Here is a 22,287-nt window from a genome sequence, read left to right as displayed (position 1 = left end):
ACCGGTTTTGTTCATCATTTTTATGGACAGAATTTCTAGGTGCAGCCAGGGGTCGGAGGGGGTCCGGTTCGGGGACCACAGGATTTCATCTCTGCTTTTTGCAGATGATGTTGTCCTGTTGGCTTCATCGAACCAGGACCTACAGCATGCACTAGGGCGGTTCGCAGCCGAGTGTGAAGCGACAGGAATGAGGATCAGCACCTCCAAATCCGAGGCCATGGTCCTCGACCGGAACAAGGTGGCTTGCCCTCTCCAGGTAGGTGGAGAGACCCTAGCCCAGGTGGAGGAGTTTAAGTATCTTGGAGTCTTGTTCACGAGTGGGGGACGGATGGAGCGTGAGATTGACAGGCGGATCGGTGCAGCGTCTGCAGTGATGCGGTCGTTGTATCGGTCCGTTGTGGTGAAGAGGGAGCTGAGCCGAAAGGCGAAGCTCTCGATTTACCGGTCAATCTACGTTCCCACCCTCACCTATGGTCATGAAACTTTGGGTCATGACCGAAAGGACAAGATCCCGGATACAAGCGGCCCGAAATGAGCTTCCTCCGTAGGGTGGCTGGGCGCTCCCTTAGAGATAGGGTGAGGAGCTCAGTCACCAGGGAGGAGCTCAGAGTAGAGCCGCTTCTCCTCCACATCGAGAGGGGCCAGCTGAGGTGGCTCGGGCATCTGTTCAGGATGCCTCCTGGACGCCTCCCTGGGGAGGTTTTTCCGGGCATGTCCCACCGGGAGGAGACCCGGGAAGACCCAGGACACGCTGGAGAGACTATGTCTCTCGGCTGGCCTGGGAACGCCTTGGGATCCTCCCGGAAGAGCTGGAGGAAGTGTCTGGGGACAGGGAAGTCTGGGCATCCCTGCTGAGACTGCTGCCCCCGCGACCCGGCCCCGGATAAGCGGCTGAAGATGGATGGATGGATGGATGGATGAACTGAGAGAAATTCAAATAGAATCAAACACAACATAGCTGTCATGACTCACAGAACTGCTTTAAATTCATGTCAGCGAAGCTTCACTGAAGCAGTCAAAGCTTTTTTTCGCCTGATTATACCCAGCAGCTGGTGATTATTCCTTTATGCTTTATAAAAACAATTTCAAACTATTAAAACACGACTGCGAATTTAGTAAAACAGTTTGATTCTTTCACTGTTTTTGCAGCATTTTTAAGTGAAAACACAAATTGGGTGTAATTTTACACAGCAGCGGTGCTGCATTCCACAGTGGTGGAACGTCCTGATCACAAGTCTGTGCCTAAAAACTTGTTTTCAGTGGCTCCAAGCACCGGATCCCCAGAACGCTGCCAAAGCTTTGTCTTTTCACCTGAAAACAGTTCATCGGGCGCCTCCTGTGAGCCCACCCTCAGTACCGAGCATGTTGAGTTCTGACATGTTGGATCTGTGTGTTTCAGATCTACGATGCAGAGGGGACGCTGCAGCACTTTATCGACGGGAACGACCCCAGCAAGTCCAGCTGGATGAGGTACATCCGCTGCGCCCGGCACTGTGGAGAGCAGAACATGATGGTTGTTCAGTACAGGTAAGCACACATCTCCCCAGCATATCTCTAAAAGCACTCCTCTCCTGTATGGTCTTGGAGGTATTCACTCACAGAGCTCAGCAACAGCTGGCCATCTTTTCTGCAAGTGGGACTGAAATACAGAATGAAACCCCTGGTTCATCCTTTGGAGAAAGACATGTTAGAAGGAGGCGGTAGACTCAGAGTTACAGAAAGAAAGAAATTCAACTAGTCTATAAAATAAAGTGTTTATGTTTGGTTTTTTTTTAATCCACAAAGATGTCAAGTGTATATCAAAATCCCTTTTTATACAAGTATCATCTCCTGTCTCTACACAGACTTGGGACTATTGTCACACTAACAATATCTTTAATGCCTCAATGTCTGCTCACCTTTCTGCACTTTCTGCTCTTTTCTTTTTGAAATATGCTGTTATAGCACTATTATAGGAATGCATCAATAATCGTACTAGTATCAATATGAAGTCAAAAACTGACGCTGATATTCGGAAAAGATCCCCGAATCAACCCGGAGATTACATGACCTCCTCCGTGAGCAACGTCAACGGCAGTGAGACGTAAGAGGGCGAGAGGAAATGATGTTCTGAGGAAATATCAAGAGGAGAAAGATAATTGGAACAACACCAGAAACTTAAGCAGTAATTCCACTTGATCTGCAACTTAACCAGCAACTTAATCGGTAACTTAGCCTGTTAGAAGAGTTAGAACGATGTCAATCAGTAGTTTCACTGCTCTGTGTGTAACTCCGAGCCGTGCTACATGCTAAATGCTACATGCTGCATGCTAAAGAGCGGTCTGATTCTCTCAGTATCGGCGCATCCTGACATGAAACCTTCATGAACGTGAAAATTAGGAATCTGGTGGTTTGTTATGTCCACACTATGAGAGTCACGTTCAGTTACTTTTCGGTGAAAAAGCAGTCTTTTTGGAAGATACTCCCACAGCACAAACTTGCTAAATGTGTCCGTTGGCATCTTGATGTTGACACACTGGGGAAGTCAGAGAACAAGAGGCTTCCAGTTGGGCGCTCTGTCCAGGCAGATGTAGATGTGGGTGAGCAGGAAGGCGATGGCGTCCTCCACAGTGCCAAATGCCCAGCATGCTGGTCACTGTCACACTGGACAAAACGCTGTTTTTGTGGAAAATTACAGTAAAAAGTAAGGATTCCTGGAGGAGCTCCACTGGTCCTCCATAGTGCTAAATATTTGGAAAATAGACAGTTTGTCATTTCCAGATTACCACCTCACATCAGGATTCTATTTAGCAAAGAAATTTCAGAAAAAAAACGATTCAACAGCAAATGTCTGCAAAGCTCTCCATAATTTAAACTATATATTCAATACACACAGTGATGCTGAGGAAAGACCTCGCAGGAAGCACCTGGCCTGGCCTCTGGGTCCTGGCCTGTGGGGTCCTGGCCTGTGGGGTCCTGGTCTGTGGGGTCCTGGTTTGTGTGGTCCTGGTCTGTGTGGTCCTGGCCTGTGGGGTCCTGGTCTGTTGGGTCCTGCTATGTGTGGTCCTGGCCTCTGGGGTCCTGGTCTGTGGGATTTGTAGTCCTCTGGGTTCTGCCCCCTCTTGGTTTAAGGTCTTGCATCTGGGTTTAGGGTCCTGTGTCTGCCTCGTGGTCTGCTTTCTTCCTCTGGTGCCTTCTGAATCTATTTAGACCTGGACCCTGATAGACTGGCTCCTTATGGAGCATCAGCTCTCAGTCTACTGAAGTGCAGTACAGACAGTACAGCACCAGGAGGCCCTGGGCAGCTCACCTGGTTCTGGATGCAGGGGGGCCCACTTCAGGTCCTGTGGCTCCTCTTCCAGAGAATGGTACAGTTGTAGAAATAACTGACAAACAATTAAATTTCAAATTAAATTAAAGTTTTTGCGGTCATGTGTCCTTCAGCTACATGCAGGTAAAACTAGCTCTGCAATGAGGCGTTTCTGTCTGGAGGTGAATGAATATATGTCCACAAAGAAATGAACTAAACATGAGAGAGTAAATGTAGCGCAAGAGTGAAGCCAGCTGAGAAACGACGTGTAATTCATTGAGAGACAATAAATCAAACCGAATGGCGTGAATGAATAATGCAATCAAACCATATCTAAACATGCTTCAGCTTAGAGTTGAGATGATTTCAGTCATGTTTCAGATTTTGAAATAATTAAGCACAGTCTTCAGTTTGAAAGAAAATACCTTGAACTACTCTCTGTCACCGAGGAAGGTCAGAGTTCCCTTCACTACAACATAACAACTCATGGATTTAATGACCTGCGTTAGAAAACACATCATGTTATTTACATGTTTATTTGCATACAAATAAGGAAAAAAAATCCCAAACAAACATGTACATATACAGTTCACCTTTTTTTCTTTCCGTAGCTACTCAGCTATTATTTATAGGTTAAAATATTACATAAACTTCATCAAAAACCTTATCGAGGGATTACATATGGTGATTTCGACCATTGATATTATGTTATTGACAGTTTTAAAAGGTTATTCCTTAATATAGTCTGGTTTACATATTTAACTTGAGCTTGTGAAAGCCAGCAGTGTAGTTACAAATTCAGTAAAAAATGTGTCACATTTTGAGAAATTTCTGTGACAAATCTTAAAATATGTCAGATTCCATCAGATTTGTGTTATATGTTTGTAAATTTCTATTGATTTTTAAATTTTTGTTCAAAATAATAATGAAGCTTTCAGTCAAACCAATACCTAACCCCCCCCCCCCCCCCCCCCCAGGGTTTCCACAGAGCCGCTCTCCAATCTCTTGCCATTAAACCATGACGAGGCGACAGTAGCTCAGTTGGTAGAGCAGGTCGGAGGGGCTGATGGCACAGATTGGCAGCCTTGCTTCCCTCAGTCTACCCCAGGGCAGCTGTGGCTACAGTAGCAGCTGCATCTTTGAGTGTCCTGAAAAGCGCTATATAAACCAATGCATTATTATGACAGTGATGCTAAAGACAGAAATTCATTCAAAGTAAAGTCAGCGTGCAGTTGTTAAAGTTTCCTTCACATTCTGGTAAGTGTCTTTGGGTGTTTTCTGACACCGTCCGATGCTAGGACCTGTTTTTCAGAAACTTGGTGTCACTTGTTGGCAAACTTCATAAGACAGTACAGCTCTTGGCCCCGTCGCTGCTCTGCATGTGGTTGTTTATCCACTCATCGATCTCCCGCTCGTGCATCTTCTTCATCTCCTGGATCTGCTGCTGTGACGGCAGGTACTTCATCAGCGAGGCCATGTCTTGTTCATGTCGTTGTTTGATCTTGTTGTATTCCTTCCTTAAGGCCTTGTTGGTGCTCAGGTGGCTGATGAGGAGCTCCTTGTTCCTGAGCTGCTGCTGCTTCATGTCCTCCACCTCCTTCATTTGCTTCTGCAGTAGAACCGTTACGTCCACCGAGTATCTCTGTTTGAACTCGTTCAGCTCCTCAGCTTGCTCTCTGGCCTTCTCTTCGTTCTGCCTCTTGAGTAACTCCAGCGTTTTTTGGAAGTTTTGTCGAAGCTCCTCCTCTTGTTCCTTTCTGATTCGGTCTTCCTCTCTTCTTTTCTTTTCATTCTGGATTCTAAGCGTCTCGTACTCCTCTCGGAGCCTTTTCAGTTGCAGCTCCTCCTCTTGTTTCTTGTTCTCTTGGACTTGTTTGTCCCAAAATTCCTTGCGTTCGTCCTCCCAGTGCTCTCGCACCTTTCGTAGATCCCCCTTTGGCGTCATCTTCCTTCCTGCCAGCTTTATTTCAAAGTCCGTCTCTTTCTGTTGCTTAACTTCATCAAGATGTTTTCTCTCCATTTGTGCTTGTGCTAACTTTTCTTCCACCATCTTCCGCCTCTCCTCCTCCCTGTAGATGCATTCCTCCTTTTCCCTCAGTGCTCTCTCTCTTTCTGCTCTCTCTTGTTCGATTTCCAGCTGTTTCGCCTGCAGTTTGTTCTCGTACTGTCTCTCAAGGCTCCTCTTTTTCTGCTGCATCTCCTCTTCTTTCTCCCTCATTATCCTCTGCATCTCCTTTTGGATGGCCTCTTCTGCCTCCTGGAACATCTCGGAGGTGTAGTAACCACCCTTGTTCCGTCTCACCATTGACTCTATCTTTTGCAACAACTGGCTGACTTGTGAGCGATTCTCTCCGTCTTTATTATTGAGGAGTTGGTATCTTCCTCCGCACTCACTTATCAGTTTCTGGAGGTTGCCTTCCCTATCAGAGCTGATGTAACTTTCCAATGTTTGCTCGCCGAGGTCGTCTCCTCTGGTGAAGACGAAAATGATGAAATCCTGGGCCTGGTCACCGAAGAACTCCTTGATGAGGTGGACGGTCGTCTTCTGTTCGTCGGTGAAGCGGCCGATCTGCAGGACGAGGAGGAAGACGTGAGGCCCTGGAGCCAGCAGACTGATGCACTTTAAGAGCTCCTGCTTCACTTCGTCGTTGGACAGAGTCGTGTCGAACAGTCCGGGGGTGTCCACCACAGTGACTGCTCTCCCATCCACGTTTCCATCTACTTTCTTGCAAACCTTTGTCACTGATTCAATGCAGTTTTTGGAGTCAAAACACTCTTTCCCCAAGATAGTGTTGCCCGTGGCACTTTTGCCACTGCCCGTTTTGCCAATCATTACCATTCTCAGATGATCCTGGCTGGTTTTGGTTTTTGGCTCGGCTTCAATCACCTTTTGTGAACGAGGCTTTGCCATCAAGTCCTTGGTGAATCCTTTTCCTGTTACAACTTTCATCTTTTCTACAGCGCCTAATAATTGGGGGATCTGTTCCTTGTCGTTGATGTTGAAAATGAGATGCCGGTCTTTGAAGCTCTGACAAAACTCCCGGATCTGCCGGTTGCTTTTGACAAAGTGAACGACATCGCTGTGAGTTGAATCTGACTCCACTGTAAAAAGGACCATGATGAAGTCATCCACTCGAGAACTTAGGATGTTTTTGATGATAAGCAGCTCTTCCTGGTCCTCATTAGTAGGAGGATCCAACGGTAAGACCAGGATGAAAGCGTGGACACCCTCGGGATCGAAGAGAGAGACACATTTGAATGCAAGCTGCATCACTTCCTCTGAAGTCTTTCCACAGAAGCTGGGCAGCTGCACCAGTGAGACCTGCCGTCCGCACACCACTGCCTCGTTTTTAACCAACTCTGATGAGCCATGAGCAGAATGTTTGGTACTCAAAATGACGTTAGCTGCAGAAGTCTTTCCCACTTCAAATCTGCCGCATAGAACCAGGTTGAGGGCCGGCGGTGGACTCACACATTCCTCCTCGGCTTCAGACCCAACGGTGTAGTTCAGATGACCCCCTCTGTTGTCACTCACCATTTTACTCATTTTCTCCATCAGTGTGTCAACACGTCCGTCCAGAGCATTGCTGAAGTCAAGCCTGTGCAGCCTCTGTCTGCAGTCTTGTACCAGTCCAAGCACGGCCGAATTCTTCCCCATGTCATCCTGCGTAGTGACCACCATCGAATATTTGAAGGCGTCTAGACCAAACAAGCTCACGATGAACTTCAGTCTCCGTCGGTCGTTCTCTGTGAAGTCTGAAGGATTGACTAGCAGCAGCAGGACGTTGGGTCCGGGGGGGCAGTGTGCCACAAACATCCTGACCTCAAGTCTCAGTCTGAGTTCAGATAAAACGAAGATGTCTGGGGTGTTTACCACCGTCACAGGGATTCTTTTCCATTGTCCTTCTGCAGTTGACGTCTTGGAGACTTTTTGACCAGAAAGCAGCTTTCTTCCAGTCATCCAGTCACTCAGGGTTGTTTTTGCTGCTGGACTCTTTCCAAAAATCACAATCCTGAGTTCGGAAGCTGTGGAGTGACACAAAGAGTACAGTAATTAAATATTGTTGTGATTCCACTTCCTCACCGGCTATCATAGAAACTCATTTTCTGTGTCTTATGTTCACAAAATATGAAACAATTGTCACAAACAAAAATGAAAAATACCAAAGACTTGGTAATGTCAGCAGTCAAACTAGATCAATTCACTATGACACATTTCATAGTTTAGTTTTGCTGTACTACATTGATTTCTGCCGATCCATCGGATGACCATGAGAAGGCGCATTAGTCTGTAGGAAGAAAAACACTGTCCTGTAGCTCATCTACTGCACCTAAAACACCACAGCTGTTGTTCCACAACCTTCCATGGATTTGTTCCTCAGCTTTTAGTCTTCTTGGTTTTCTTAACCGTGGCAAAAGTTTCTGTTTTCCTCCTTCACAAGTTTCTTACACTCTGAATTCTTTCTACTGCTCTATTTAATTTTTTAATGTAAATTTGATAGGGTAGGCGATGTTGTCCAAACGCACTTTTTGTCATCCTGAGTGAAATGCTCCTTGCCCCCTGGGAGAAGTCAATACATTATGTGTATGGAAAAAGGTGCGGAAAAAAATCTGACAACTGTAACAGCCACAGGACTGTAAAAACTCCGACCAATCGTAAGGCGCAGACTGCTCTTAAGAAACCAATCAGATGCCACCCCCCCGAATATATGCTAGTTTTCCAAGATCGCCAACCTTAGCTTTAATAGAGGTTTTATTTGTGGTACTGTAGCAGCTTTCTGTTGTTATACAGAGATATCTAGTGGTCACAGATGGTATTTTCAGTTGATTTTGATATATCAATAAAATTTGCATTACAAGCCAAACAGCTGAAAACAAAATCCTGTATGCTCGTCTTTTTTGTAGGTTTAGGCCCCTTTTGCACAATGTGTCAAGTGAAAAGACAGTGTTTTGGTGTTTTAGAAAAGTTTCATGTTTATATGGCAAAATTTTGAAAATTATGTAGTTTTCATGTTGGCCCACAAGTTGGTGCTGTTGTTTGTGTTTCTAATGAAACTACACACACATGCTGCAGAGAACAATACACTCTAAACTTAAACCATGCAGAACACAGAGAATAATACACTCTGAACATTCAAAATGGAGAAGACGGAGAACAATGCACTCTAAACGTTAGCAATGGAGAACACAGGCATTCATGTAGACAGAACACCAAGTAGGATTGTTATTACGGTGACTGTCAACTCAAAAACTAACAAGTCCAGGAGAATCTGGACTGGAACCAGAACCCGAAAATTATGGACTGGTACCAGGACCAGATATGTCACATGGTCGTGACATCAGCCATCTGTAAACCTGTCAGACTTTTCAGATTAAAGATAAAATTGCTGATCTTGATGTGATAAGAACCTGTCTTGTATCACAACAGCAGGTTATTTTTTAAAACATTTGACTCGTTAAGTTTACCTGACGAGACACTGGAGCATTTTGGCCTTCTTGACGTTGAGAGTCTTGGTCAAGTTTTCCACCAAAACCTGCCTTTTAGACCCAATTCCCACACCGTTTTTTAAAAAGGTTCATGAGTTCTTTGAGTTTGATCTTCCTCATATCATGAATTACTCTGTTCAGATGGGTGTGTTCTCTGCTGCCTTTAAAACAGTGGTGATGAAGCCTCTTCTGAAGAAGAGTAATTTATACCCTGATTAATCCGACCCTCTTTGACGTTATGAGCCCCGGTGGTCCCTGAGGTCCTCTGGCTCCGGCCTACTAAGAGTTCCTTGGGTCAGAATGGGGACCTATGGTGAGGCCACTGCCCGAGGGCTTCAGGGCCCCAAAGACTACTGGTGTTTTTAAGAACTGGGTCAAGATCCGCCTTTTTTATTTAGCTTAACTGTTAATAGTATAATGTCTAAATTATTTTTCCTGCAGTGTCTGTCCGCATGAGGGCCCTCCACATCAGTCTGCCCATGGGGGGGAGGTTGTTCTGAAGGCTGTTCTGGCCTAGGTGGTGGAGCTCTACACTATGGTTGGTGGACCGTGGCGTAGGCCCCTGTCTGCCTCGGTCAAGGCGGTCCCTGTTGGGGGGCCCACAGTAGACGTGGGCTGTGGCACCTTTGGATGTGAACGGCCCCCCTTACGATGGGGCTTTGGAGGTTCATCGGAGCCCGAGCATTGTCAGGACTGTCTCTAGACAAGCTGGTTTTACTCTACTGATGCATTGTTGTTGTAATAATAATACATCTGTTGATGGATGGGGGCAGTGGGGGTTGGTAGCGTTTAGCTGTCTTCGCTACATGTTAGTTACAGCAGATCAGAAACTACTTGAAGTGACTTTAAGTTGTCCTCAAAAGCCTTTCAGAAGTGACTCAAGTCTTACACTGTCAGTTTAACTGAAATCTGTGCTGATATTTCCAGCTGCAGATTAGTGTGAGGGAACAGGGTCCAGCCTGGATTTCCTTCATGGACCATTCTGATGTGAAGCTTTTCTCACCCTGCAGCAGTTTCAGCTTTTCACTGTTACTCACATTCACACACTTTTTCCACGAGGGAATCTTGGGATATAGTGTCTTTCACAAGGACAGTCCGAGAGAGAAATGATGTTAGAGCGAGGCTCAATCACCAACTTTGAGAATGGAAGCTGACCCGCATCGATTGGTCCAACTCAGTGGAGAACATCAGGAGGGCGATCACAGTGAAATCAACTGAAATATCACATTCCACATGAACAGTTCACAGACCTGAATGTACTCTGGTGTGATGTGAACACCCGTCAACACTGAACATCTGATCAGCAGTGTGTCAGACGATTTCAATCCATCACAAGTGAAAGAGAAAGGAGAACTCTGAGCACAATGACAGCAGGACCTCTGCTGAGACTGGGCTGATTTACAGTCAGTCACAACACAAATGTTTTCACATGTTGTAAGTCAGAGTCTGCAGTAAATGAATTAGGGCTGTCAAAAATAATGCGTTAATTGCGTTAATTAATTTATGTAAATAATCTGATTAAAATTTTTAACTCAGTTTAACGCATGCGCATCATGACAAGTCTCACCTCTACCAGCGGGTGGCGGTAGTGCGCCCGCATGGAATGCAAGCTGCCTGCAAGCTGCCAGCAACAGAAGAAAAAGAAGAAGCCTCACCTCAGCCTCTGCTGGTCCATGCTTCACATGTACGCGTTTCCGCGTCTGCTTTGGAGTGTCCGCGCACCACCGATGCGCACGCGCTTTCTCCCACACTAAAATCTGGCTGCTTGCGCGGACGTCCGCGGATCGGTCTGCGCGGACCCCAGCGGACAGGAATTCATGACGATTTTTACGTCACGCGGACCAACGTGCAACGCACACCCACGCGGACATGTGAAGCATAGATATCATATAAAAACTAGATGCCTTAAGGCGGAGTCAGTAACGTCGTTCACTGGCGGCCATCTTAGTACAGTGGACCACTCTGGGGCGCTCTGTGTAATCTAAGGGAAGGTGAGTGATTTACACTAACTAAAATACTCAACTCACTGAATTCTTCATGGATTTACAGACAGTTCGATTCATTACTAACGTTACGTTGCTATGATGCAGACTAAATTTTAATATCACAACTTTTCTTTTTGCATGCAGTTAAATGCCTACATGTCTGACGTTTATAACAAACCAAGTCGTTTGAAAATCGATTGAAAATTGAGCAATCTATAGCTATTTCAAAGTTGACGCTCAATTGACATTAGTGTGATGAGTGAGCGAACGGCCCTGTACCAAGATGGCCGCCATGTGACGACGTTAGTCCCCATTGGGTTACAGCGCGCATGAGCCATCTAGTGTTTCTATATATCTATGCATGTGAAGCATGGACGGGCAGCAGACAGGAGGCAAAGGAGGCCTGTCGTCAACTCATTTGTCAAAACAGAAGAAGAAAGCAATATGGAGGGAGATAAGCCGGCCGGCCCCATGGATTCTACTTGTTTGATTAAAAAAATGTTGAAGCAGTTTTCTGTTTTCCACACTAAAAGGAACACTGACTAAGAATGCCCTGTTTAATTGTGCAAGAAAAAAGTGTGGTATCTCTTAGTTTTACTTTTCTTGTGGTACTACATTTGTTACAGACCTTAAAATATAGCTCCTGCCAAAAGCCAACTTTAGAGGGACTGCAGAGGGAGCACTTCACACACAGAGACAATATGTTATCGTGTGTATGTTTTAGATTTTTGAATATTTATTTTATTTGGAGCCTTAAATATAAAACACATCACGTGTTAAATATATATAATCATGTCCTGACGTTTTTTTGGTAATGCAATACAGGAAAAAAGGGTATATTTCAGACATAGTTGGAAATTGCGATTATTTGTGATTAATCATGATTAATTAATTTGTAAGCTGTGATTAATCTGATTAAAAATTTTAATCATTTGACAGCCCTAAAATGAATATATTAGCTGTGCATGCTCCGACACCGACACCAGTATCAGGTATTGGGTCCAACTCATACGCTAAGAATGCTTCCCAATAAAATTCAGAGTATTACAGGGCGTAACCTGTCTGCAGCAGGTAGAAAAGTCAATTCAATTCAATTCAATTCAATTCAATTCAATTCAATTCAATTCAATTCAGCTTTATTTATGTATAGTGCCAATTACAACATAGTCATTGTTAGACACTTTTCCAGGTGAAAACCCAACAGATCCACTTGAGCAAGCGTAAGAAACTGTGGAAAGGAAAAACTCCCTTTTAAAGGAAGAACCCCCAGAACCAGGCTCAGAGGTGGCAGCTTTCTGCTATTCCAAGAGAGGAATAGACATGTCTAAGACAAGAGAGGACGATGTCCACGGTTTGGAGATTCTTTAATATTATGAGAACCACAAAACTCAGACAGACTCTAAATTTTGTTCTGACAGACTATGAAGAGGAGGAGATAGAGAGGTGGAACAACATCAGTAACTTAAGTGAGTAGTTATTTCCTGAACTCACCATACGTCCTGGTTGCCATGTCTTCAGTCCCGTTGATTCGGTCCTCAGAGGAACGTCTCTCAGGACCTGTTGGCTTTAAGGAAACTGCATTAATAAATGCAACCTGATCGTAAACAGTGATCGTCTGACGGGACTCACTCGGCCTCTCAGGAATGCTCGGGCATGCTGTGTGTAGCTGTGACCGTGTCCCTCTTCCTGCGAGAGTGGAACAACCAGATCGGCGTATTTACCGGCACCCGGTGCTAGAACAGGAAAAACGCTGCTGCTTTCATACGTGACTCAATAAACACAGATTGTTTCTGAACTGCATAAAACAAGGCCTGTTGCAGAAGGAACGTTGAACTGAAGATACAATATGAAAGCATGTCTTCACACAAAGTTTTCAACTTGCAGATTTATGCCAAGTCAGCCTTCCTGGTCTGATGTTGTCAGCTCAGCCTGCAACACTTCATGAGGCGTATCAGCCCTAACAGCCACTCTGAGGCTTTTCAGCAGGAGTGGACACACTCCTCCGGCAGCTGTGAGACGCTGGAGGAGTGTGTCCAGGAGAGCGTACTCACCGGGTGAAGTTCTCCGGGTGTCGCTTTTCTTGGAAGCGAGCCGCTCAGGTGGAAAGGAGCCGACTCGACCTCGGTGGGCGGAGCTTGGCGCCGGTATGAGAGGAATGATGCTGTGTCACGTCTTCCTCCACAGCGACGTGACTGGATCAGAGAAACATGTGCAGCAGGCCCTGCCTGAAGAAGACTGGGAATGAAGCACCAGCACGGAGGAAGCTTTACACAACGTTTAGGGCCAATCCCAATTCTACCCCTTACCCCTACCCCTTACCCCTACCCCTATGATATGCGCGTTCACGAGGCTTAAGGGCTATCCCAATTCTCCTTTTTGAATAGGGGTAGGGGTAAGGGGAAGGGCTATTTCGCCCCTTTCAGCGAAGTCTGCATCGATGCTCCCTATTCTCTATAGGGGTAGGCGGAGTTTCACATTGGCCAGAAAAAAACAACATGGCGCCCACCACAGAGTCGCACAAATGTAAGATTGCTTTCTGTATACTATTTAAAAAGCTATAAAAAGTGTATTTGCTTCACTGAATTTATAGATAAACTAGCGTGACAGTGTCCCAGTCATGGATTAACGTTTTAGCGCTGCGCAGCACCGTTTCCAATCGTGAATTTGTAACTTATGAAGAGCACTAATCACTGAATTAACGTCATCCTTTATCATGTTTTTAACGTAATATGTTAGACACAGGAACCCCCGATGAAACCCGACTGCTGATTCAGTTTAGAGCCGGGTTCCTCAATTAGCGGACCGCGGTCCACGACCGGACCGCGGCACACCTCGCTGCTGCCCCAGGGCAAATGTATGGGGAAAAAAAAGAAAAAAAATCTTTCTTTAAACGCTCCATGTTCCGTGTGAGCACCGTTCTGCACCGCGCCGCTCTGCGCGTGTCCAGCGCACTCCGTCGCACCGCACTGCTCGGCAGTCCTCGGTATCACCCCCCCCCCTCTCCCACAGGGCGCTGAAGTCCGGACCCATGCTTGTATATAAAAAGCAAATGTGGACCTTCAAGATTTGTATTTGAGGACCCCTGGTTTAGAGGTTAAAAAGGAAGAAAAGTTTTTGAAATCAAAATACAGCGCCAAAACACATTGGGAGTAAATTACATTATTCATCTAAGCTATAATATGTCAGTAATAAAACGTGTTTATATAAATATATCTGTATTACTTTAGGAAATTCATAAAAGAAAATGGCTTGGAAGGGGAAGTTACAGCCCAGCAAGCTTCAAAAAAGTGGGAGAACCTCAAAAAGAAATATAAGGTAAATAATAATACCATTTTTAAAAAAATAAAAGTAATTTCTAATGTAATTTCTATCATTTCTAATATCCATAATTTTTTGTTGTTATAGGAGTGCGGCGGGGCTTAAAGGGCCAAGGGGTATCCCAATTCATAGTGCTGCAAAGATAGCCCTAGCCCTCAGCCCTATTCTAAAAGGGGTAGGAGAGTGATAGGGGGAGGGCTAAGGGCTAAGGGGTAGGGGTAAGGGGTAGAATTGGGATTGGCCCTTAGTGTGAATGTGCTGCTGCTGCTCACAGCAGCTGACTCCACCTGGCTGATCAGTGTGGTGAAATGGATGGAAAAATAAAAAGTCATGCAATAAATGAGACATATTAACATAAGAAAATCCATAAAAAACCTTTAGCTCTTCCTCAGGTTTTAGAAAAAGGCTCCAGGTGGACTTTCAGGGTACAGATCAAGTCCTTTTCCCACAGAAAGCTTTTTGCTTTCGCTTCATGGAAAGAGAGAAATGGGTGAAGTGTAAAAAATACATCGAAATAAAATACATCGAAAGTGCGAAATACATCAGATCTGGGAAATCTTGGATCGCAAATTCAAAATGATCAAATAAAATACACGTATGTGCTAAACTATGTGACAGCAGACTGTCTGTAAAAGATCACACACACACACACACACACACACACACACACACACACACACACACACACACACACACACACACACACACACACACACACACACACACACACACAGTCTCGTATTTCTATCCTTGTGGGGACCTTCCATTGACTCCCATTCATGTCTAGCCCCTAACCCTGACCCTTACCCTAACCCTAACCCACACCACAACAAAGCCTAACCCTAAAGAAATGTTTTTGCACTTTTACTTTTTTCAGTAACAACAACATGGTCAAGAAAACACTGTTTCTCCTACTTAGGACCGGAAAAAGGTCCCCACAAGGCACGTCGTTCCACGTTTTGCTATCCTTGTGGGGACATTTGGCCCCGACAAGGATAGAAATACAAGAACACACACACACACACACACACACACACACACACACACACACACACACACACACACGCTCAGTCTTGTATTTCTATCCTTGTGGGGACCGTCCATTGACTCCCATTCATGTCTAGCCCCTAACCCTAACCCACACCACAACAAAGCCTAACCCTAAAGAAATGTTTTTGCACTTTTACTTTTTTCAGTAACAACAACATGGTCAAGAAAACACTGTTTCTCCTACTTAGGACCGGAAAAAGGTCCCCACAAGGCACGTCGTTCCACGTTTTGCTATCCTTATGGGGACATTTGGCCCCAAGAAGGATAGAAATACAAGAACGCACACACACACACACACACACACACACTCACACACACACACACACACACACACACTGGTCCTGACGTGTCTCCAGTTCTTCCTCATTCCACCCTGAAGCTGTTGTCGGTGTTCAGGAAGCCGAGGCGACGTGGTTGGTGTGTTCAGCTCCACCATGCAGCCTCAGTAACAGTGTGAGGATCATACTGAGGCCCTGAGCTCAAGATCCTGTCATAGAAGTCATCAGTCCTAATAATTAGCACTTCTCTGTGCATGTGTCCTCCTGCAAATTGATTAAGACTCATTTCAAAGCACAGAAACTGTGTTTATTGTGAATTCTTAGATATTTGGGTGCTCGTTAACTAAGTGCACAGCTCACAGACCTCCTCACACACACTCAGGACAAACACACTTGAGATGAACGCGCTTATGAAAGAGATTTTTATTCCGAATAAAAATACAGTGAAGACCAGACTGACAGGACGGGGGAGGAAGTGCTCCAACCAGTCAAACCTGAAACTACGAGGCGAAGACGAAGAGATAAAGGTCTGTCACGAACACACTGAGCATGCAGCAGCGAACAAACGGCAGAGCAGGATTTAAAACATGTAAAACATTTCTGGAAGGCACATAAATGTAGATGTAGAATGTGTTTTATAAGCCAACCGCGTTTCAATCAGGCTGAGTTTTTCTCCGCCTCCTGTCTGAACGGTCTGCTGAAAGCCTCAGTCCTCATTCAGGTTTTAAATAAGAACAAGAATACATTTTAATTGTTGTGCAATTTTGATTTCAACAATCAAGGAGTGCTCCAGAACAGTAAAGACTGAAAACGTATAAAGTTGAGCATTCATTGAATCATAAAACCATATTTTGAAAACACCTCAGTTAAAGTTGTGACGCTGTGTTAAATGTAAATGATTCAAATCTCCTGAAGCTTTACTTCATTCCCAGCAGGATATGAACAGCAGACACAGGACAGTTGAGTGTCTCGCAGTCTGGACAGTAACGTCCAGGACCGCCGGTCCACCGTCGCTCAGAATCCTCCATCAGTCAAACGTTTCTTCCCCTGAACTGTCGAAGCTGCGTCCTTCCCTTCCAGACGTTCAGACAATTAGGAGACGCTCACAGAACTCGACACGACTTTTCCGTGGCCTTCCTCACATGCTCCTTGATCCACTCGTCCACTTCCTGCTGGTGGGATTCGCTCAGCTGATTAATGGCCTTGATGAGAATCTGCCTATCGAGCAAACAGAATCGGGCTTTCAGCTCCTTCATCTCCATGTCCTGCTTCTGCATGAGCCTGTCGTAGTCTTTGTTGAAGTTCCTGTTCCTCTTCAGCTGGCTGATCATGTAGTTTTTCTGCTCCTCCTGCCTCCACCTCATCTCCTCCAGTTCCCTCTCAGATGAAGTGGGCAGACCAAACTGGTCTCTGTTCTGGAAGTCTTGCTTTCTGACGTCCTCCTCGTTCCTCGCCACCGTCACCGGCAGCTGCATCATGTGGTCTATTTCTGAGTAGAGCCCCTTTTCTTCTTCTTCTTCTTCTTGGATTTTATCTATTTTCTTGAGAAGTTGCCTGTCCTCATATTTCCTGCCCCTCTCTATCTCTTTAATTATCATCTCTTGAAGGCTTTTTTGTTGCTCCTCTACACTCGTGTGCTCTCTCAGTCCATGGTTTTGATCCTCTTCCTCTTCACTTTCGTATCTTGCCGTCTGAGCTCCCTTGAACATGGGGCATGTGTAGCAGCCATAGTTGTTTTCCTGTATCATTTTCCGGACTTTGAGCATCAGCTCGCTGGCCTGCTTGCGGTTGTTCTTGTCTTTGTTATTGAAGACGTGGTACCGACCGCCACACTCATCGACCATCTTTCTGAGGGATCCCGTGCCTTCGCTCATGAAGCTCTCGATCGTCCTACCATGGAGCTCGTCTCCTTTGGTGAACACGATGATGATGAAGTCCCCTGACTTGGGACCGAAGAAGTCCTTGACGAGCTGCACAGTCTCCCTCTCCTCCTTGGTGAAGCGGCCGACCTGCATGATGAGCAGGAAGACATGAGGTCCGGGATCCAGCAGCGTGAGGCACTTCATGATCTCTTGGGTTATTTCCTCATTGGACAGAGTCGTGTCAAACAAGCCGGGCGTGTCCACCACGGCGACGGGCTGTCCGTCGATGAGTCCCGTCACTTTGCTGCACTCTGCGGTCACGGATGTGGCGCAGAGCTTTGAGAAGAAATGATTTTGTCCCAGTAGAGTGTTTCCAGTGGCACTCTTTCCACAGCCCGTCTTCCCAATCAGCACCAATCTTAAACACTCCGCAGGTCGAGGGTCAACCCTGGGACCCACTTTCCTCCGCTCCATTGTGCTCACACTCCTCCTGAGATGCCTCTGGTCTGTGGAAGACCCTCTACTTTGCTCAGTAGAGGACACTGGAGTCTGCACCCAGTTGGACAGGTAACTTGGCTTGATTAGAGACATTTGTCTGGAGAACATGAACGGTTCTTCAACCTTGGATCTGTCATTGGCGACCGTGGATAAAAGTGGATGCTTTGTGGGATTAGTAGGAATCATATCTGCTGTGAAGCCTGTGGATGCTGCGTTTGAGGACACACTCTGCAGCAGCTCGGGGACCTGCTGCTTGCTCTTAACGTTGAAGATCATGTATCGTCCCCCACAGCGCTGACACAGCTGCTTGAGGTCGCTGTGCTCTGTCAGAAGCCTCTCAAGGGGAGGGAAGCGTGGATTGGTCTCCACCGCGAACAGGACTCTGGTGAAGCGACTGACCTCCACGCCCAGCGTGTCCTGGATGCTCTGCAGCTCCCTCTGGTCTTCCACGGTGGGATGGTCCAGTGGGAGGACCAGCAGGAATGCGTGGACGCCGTCGGGTTCACAGAGGGAGACGCACTTCAGTGATTTTGTCGTTGCTACCTCCCGGGTGTTCCCATAAAGGGCAGGCAGTGCGAGCAGGGAGAGCTGCCGTGTGCTCCTCACCGTGTCTCTCTTCACGTATACCGATGTGTCGGCGGGCGAGCCGAACTCTCCTGGCCCCAGGATGGCCTGACCGAGCAGAGCCTTCCACTCATCGTGTCTCCCACACAGCACCAGGTTCACTCTGGGCTCGGTGAATCTGTGCGTTTCAGGCGACACAGGTGTTTGATCCTCCGCCTGAGTCAGTGTCAGATGTCTCCCCCCTCGGTCTTTCACGATGCTCTGTAATTCTGACATCAGTTTCTGAAACGTGTTTGAAGAAAATTCTTCTGCAAAGTTTATTTTTTGCTGTTTATGCATACACTGCCGGATGAGCTGGTTCACCGCAGAGTTTTCCTTGCCATCTCGTTGTGCTGTGACAACCATGCAGTGTTTAAAGGCATCTTCACCAAAGCAGCTCACGATGAACTTGACTTTTCGGCGGTCTTCTTCAGTGAAATCGTAGGGATTGACCACATGCAGCAGGACGTTTGGTCCTGGGGGGCAGTGCGCCACACATACCTTCAGTTCATGCTTTAGTCTCTCTGCAGACAGACCGAACACATCTGAAGTCCTCACCAGCGTGAACGGGATCTGCTTCCACCTTCCCTTGAAGGCAGAACAGAACTTGACGGCTTTTTGATCGGGCTCCTCTAGTTTTCCTGTTAATAAGTTACTCAGTTCGACCTTTTCACCCTGTCTTTTCCCAAACATCACAATCCTTAATTCAGACACTGTGAAAGACAAATGAAAATATGTTAAATACAGTGTGTGTGTGTGTGTGTGTGTGTGTGTGTGTGTGTGTGTGTGTGTGTGTGTGTGTGTGTGTGTCTGTGTTTATGCATTACTCTTACCTGACATCGTTGTTGCCATTTTGAATTAGATGTATTCCAGTCTGTTGAATATAAACAAGCACAAAACACAAATCAAATATTTTTATTTCTTTCTTTACCAGACCTGCAGATGGGCACAAATGTTCCTGTTAAAATGTTTGAGTAGAACTGAAATATTGGGACTGCATTGTTCAGCTGCTGTGATCAAGGCTGAATGGATTCTGCCATACTTTAAATACCACATCAGTGAGTCAACGCCAAACCATGTGGCAGCACTTTGAAACATTGGTAACACTTTATTTGAAGCACCCGGTATAACAATTTATAAGTAGTTATAAACACTCATAAATGATCACAATGCTTTATAACCCACTATACAGCATAGGATTAGGGTTAGGTTTAGCGTTAGGGTTAGGTCATGATGTTATAAAGCATTGTGATCATTTATGAGTGTTTATAACTATAGTGACACAGTGCTAGAATGTACTTACAATGTATTATACAGGGGTGCTTCAAGTAAAGCGTTACCGAAACATTTAGCAAAAGAGTGGGACGTATCCTGGACGTATCACATGAATCCTGGACGTAGGAATGCACCGATACCAGTATTGGTATCAGTTGTGACGCAGCAGTGGGTACCTGTAGTCATACTCATACTCGAGAAAGCTCAACGATACGACCCGGACAGTGTGATTACAGGATGCCGTCCGCCTCTGATCGCACCATTTCATGGATGAGAATGTATGCAGGGGTGGATCTATAGAGGTGGCACATGGCACAAGAAAGCATTGCCACCCAGCTGCACCGAACTACAATTCAAACCATGGCCAATTTGACATTTACGAGTGCAAATCTCCAAAGTACAGCTGCAGTGAATGCAGCATGAGATAAGACCAGAGTGGCAAGAGGAAGTACAGTCAGTGTGTTAACAAAATATGTATAAAATCACGAGACTTTATGAAGTCAAATGTTTGCTGACATGCCCCTAAATACATGAAGACAGGACATAAGCTGTGATATATTTCTGACGAAACATCCAAAAACAGCTGATTAACTTTGGATCAGTAATTATAGTTGTAACATTTCCATACATATTTCTTCTACTCGTTCAGTCTGTCTCACTGAATTCTCAAAAGCTGACTGTTTCTCACTTCCACTTCGCCTCCTACCAAATCATTGTTGCAGTTCATATTGTGATTTTTTACAGTTTGGTTAGTAACATGAAGGCAGCCATCAAAAACATCAGCAAGTCACACTTTATATTGGTTAACTAAGAAATGTGTGAAAGCCTTGAGACTCACAAAAAGAGCAAAATGCCGAGTGTGAATGTTAAGTATTAAAACCAGTTGCACTTACCGGCATCTGTGGAGTCTGTCCTCCTGGTGCCGTTCGCAGCACAGCAGCTAAAATCACCGTTCACAGAAATGCTCCAGTTTCTCAAAGTGACGCATGCACATCCTGTACATGCATAAAATTTCCACTTATAGATGTTTTTGGTGTTACGTCGCACCTGGAAAATTACATTGAGGAGGTCACAGAGTGAGGAGTTTAAGTGGGCGGAGCTAATGGGTATGAGTGATCAGCTGATCCCAGCTGGCAGTGTGTGACCAACACATTATATAACAATATAATACATTATATAACGCTTGATAAAGTTGTCCATTGTCTTTCTGGCATTGCAGTTAGATAATGAGACCTGAAGTATGTGCGCCTGAAGCCAGAAGCCTCCAGAGGAATTCACTCAATGAGCCTGCACTTCTGGTAACAGCTTTTGATACCCGGATGATTTCATCTCCAAAACTGGTCCAACCCGTCCGAACAGAGAGCAGGCCCGGAGGGGAGGGGATTACCAGAACAGACAGACACCTGTTCAGCAGGAGGAAATCACGCCACCATGCTTTCCCTAAACCTGCAGTGACAACACCGACCATCTGACTGAGCTTCTTCACCGGTTCCAGAAGAACAGCTGAGTAAACATTCAGCTTCCTGTAAATTCAGAGCGAAGCTGAAAAAGTGGGCATCTCAGTTAATTTTTTGGACTGATTTCAACCTCCTGCTTCACTGACCTAAAAAATGTAGTCCGGGAAAAAGAGAAATGGTGAAACTGGTGTTTAGCATGTAGCATCAAAACTGTGTGAGTCCTGAATCATTTTAGCATGTAGCATGTAGCCCATTGGACAATGAAATAAGGCTGCATTTCTTGGAGATAGAAGCTTTTTTTTTTTTTTTTTTTTTCAGATTCTCTGCAGTTTTCAGATGAAACATGTTCATTCTCGTGGTTTTAAAAGAAATCAGTAAAATTAAAATTAAGGAAAAAATTTCATGATCAGTAATCAATGTGTTATTTTTTGATACAGAAAAATGAAGTGCTGCCACAAAATGGCTTTCTCTCTTTGATGATGTGTATTCCTGTTAGACGCTCCACGCAGGCGGACTTTCTTGCATTTCAGCCGAAAACCTTTTTGTTACTTCCTGTCTCTTCCAAGCTAATATGATAGTAAACTGTTAATCCAGCAGTGACAGAATAAACCTTTTGTTTTTGGTGAAACTCGGTAAATTAATGGAAGCGGCTGAGATCAGCTGAATGATTTCAGCATGGAGGAAAAGTAGTGGAGCTGCTTCAGATGGGGGAAGATGGGACTTTTGTTCAAAGAATGAACGAAGATGAAGCAAAAGTTCAAGGTGACCAACTTTACAGTCGGTGATTCCTTATTGTTTTCACTTTTATTGTGAAGGCTGGGTTTGAGCAGTGTTCTGCAGAGTGGTTGCTCTCATCTCGCTCCACATGTGGTCCTGACACCGGCCGTGGCTGCAGCATGTGACTCCGTTAGATCAACACCTTCCTCTTCATGTGGACGCGCCGCAGGCCCTGGTGGGGTGTTTGTCTTGGGAGATTTATAACCTTGCGGGGTCCCCCCGGAGCGTCTGGGTGTTATTATTAAAAAGCTGATTGTGAGGCTGTTTTTGCTTTGTGTGAAAACAGAATAAAAAGATGTGTTTGATTTCCAGCACAAACATGTCTGAAAGTAGCAATATTCATGTTTGACCCCAACCCTCCCCTTTCTTTAAGTCATGGCGGGGGTGGGGTGGGGGGGTGGGGGTCGC

The 22,287-nt window shown here is 45.5% G+C and overlaps 2 protein-coding genes across 5 annotated transcripts in view; one reads left to right on the top strand and one right to left on the bottom strand.

Moving 5' to 3' along the window:
- Window positions 1-22,287, top strand: part of LOC115397815 (putative histone-lysine N-methyltransferase PRDM6) — an 83,082-nt gene that overhangs the window by 27,328 nt on the left and 33,467 nt on the right. Inside the window, exon 5 of the mRNA XM_030104286.1 lies at window positions 1,400-1,527. Coding sequence (XP_029960146.1) covers window positions 1,400-1,527 — 128 coding nt within the window. The remainder of the gene's footprint in view (window positions 1-1,399; window positions 1,528-22,287) is intronic.
- LOC115398477 (GTPase IMAP family member 8-like) lies at window positions 3,795-20,734 on the bottom strand. Of its 4 annotated transcripts, none has more exons than XM_030105254.1 (6): window positions 20,539-20,734; window positions 19,204-19,244; window positions 12,813-12,986; window positions 12,391-12,494; window positions 12,253-12,325; window positions 3,795-7,315 (listed from the first exon to the last, which is right to left on the bottom strand). In XM_030105254.1, the coding sequence occupies exons 5-6, from the start codon at window positions 12,269-12,271 to the stop codon at window positions 4,629-4,631; spliced, it is 2,706 nt and encodes a 901-aa protein (XP_029961114.1). In that variant the 5' UTR covers window positions 12,272-12,325; window positions 12,391-12,494; window positions 12,813-12,986; window positions 19,204-19,244; window positions 20,539-20,734; the 3' UTR covers window positions 3,795-4,628. The 4 variants fall into 4 exon arrangements, with proteins under 4 accessions (XP_029961114.1, XP_029961116.1, XP_029961115.1 ...); XM_030105256.1 differs by having other exon boundaries at window positions 12,253-12,318; XM_030105255.1 differs by having other exon boundaries at window positions 12,391-12,447.

Source organism: Salarias fasciatus, chromosome 12 (genome assembly GCF_902148845.1).
Source record: "Salarias fasciatus chromosome 12, fSalaFa1.1, whole genome shotgun sequence".
Classification (NCBI taxonomy): Eukaryota; Metazoa; Chordata; class Actinopteri; order Blenniiformes; family Blenniidae; genus Salarias; species Salarias fasciatus.
This window is presented reverse-complemented; position numbering and strand designations above follow the sequence as displayed.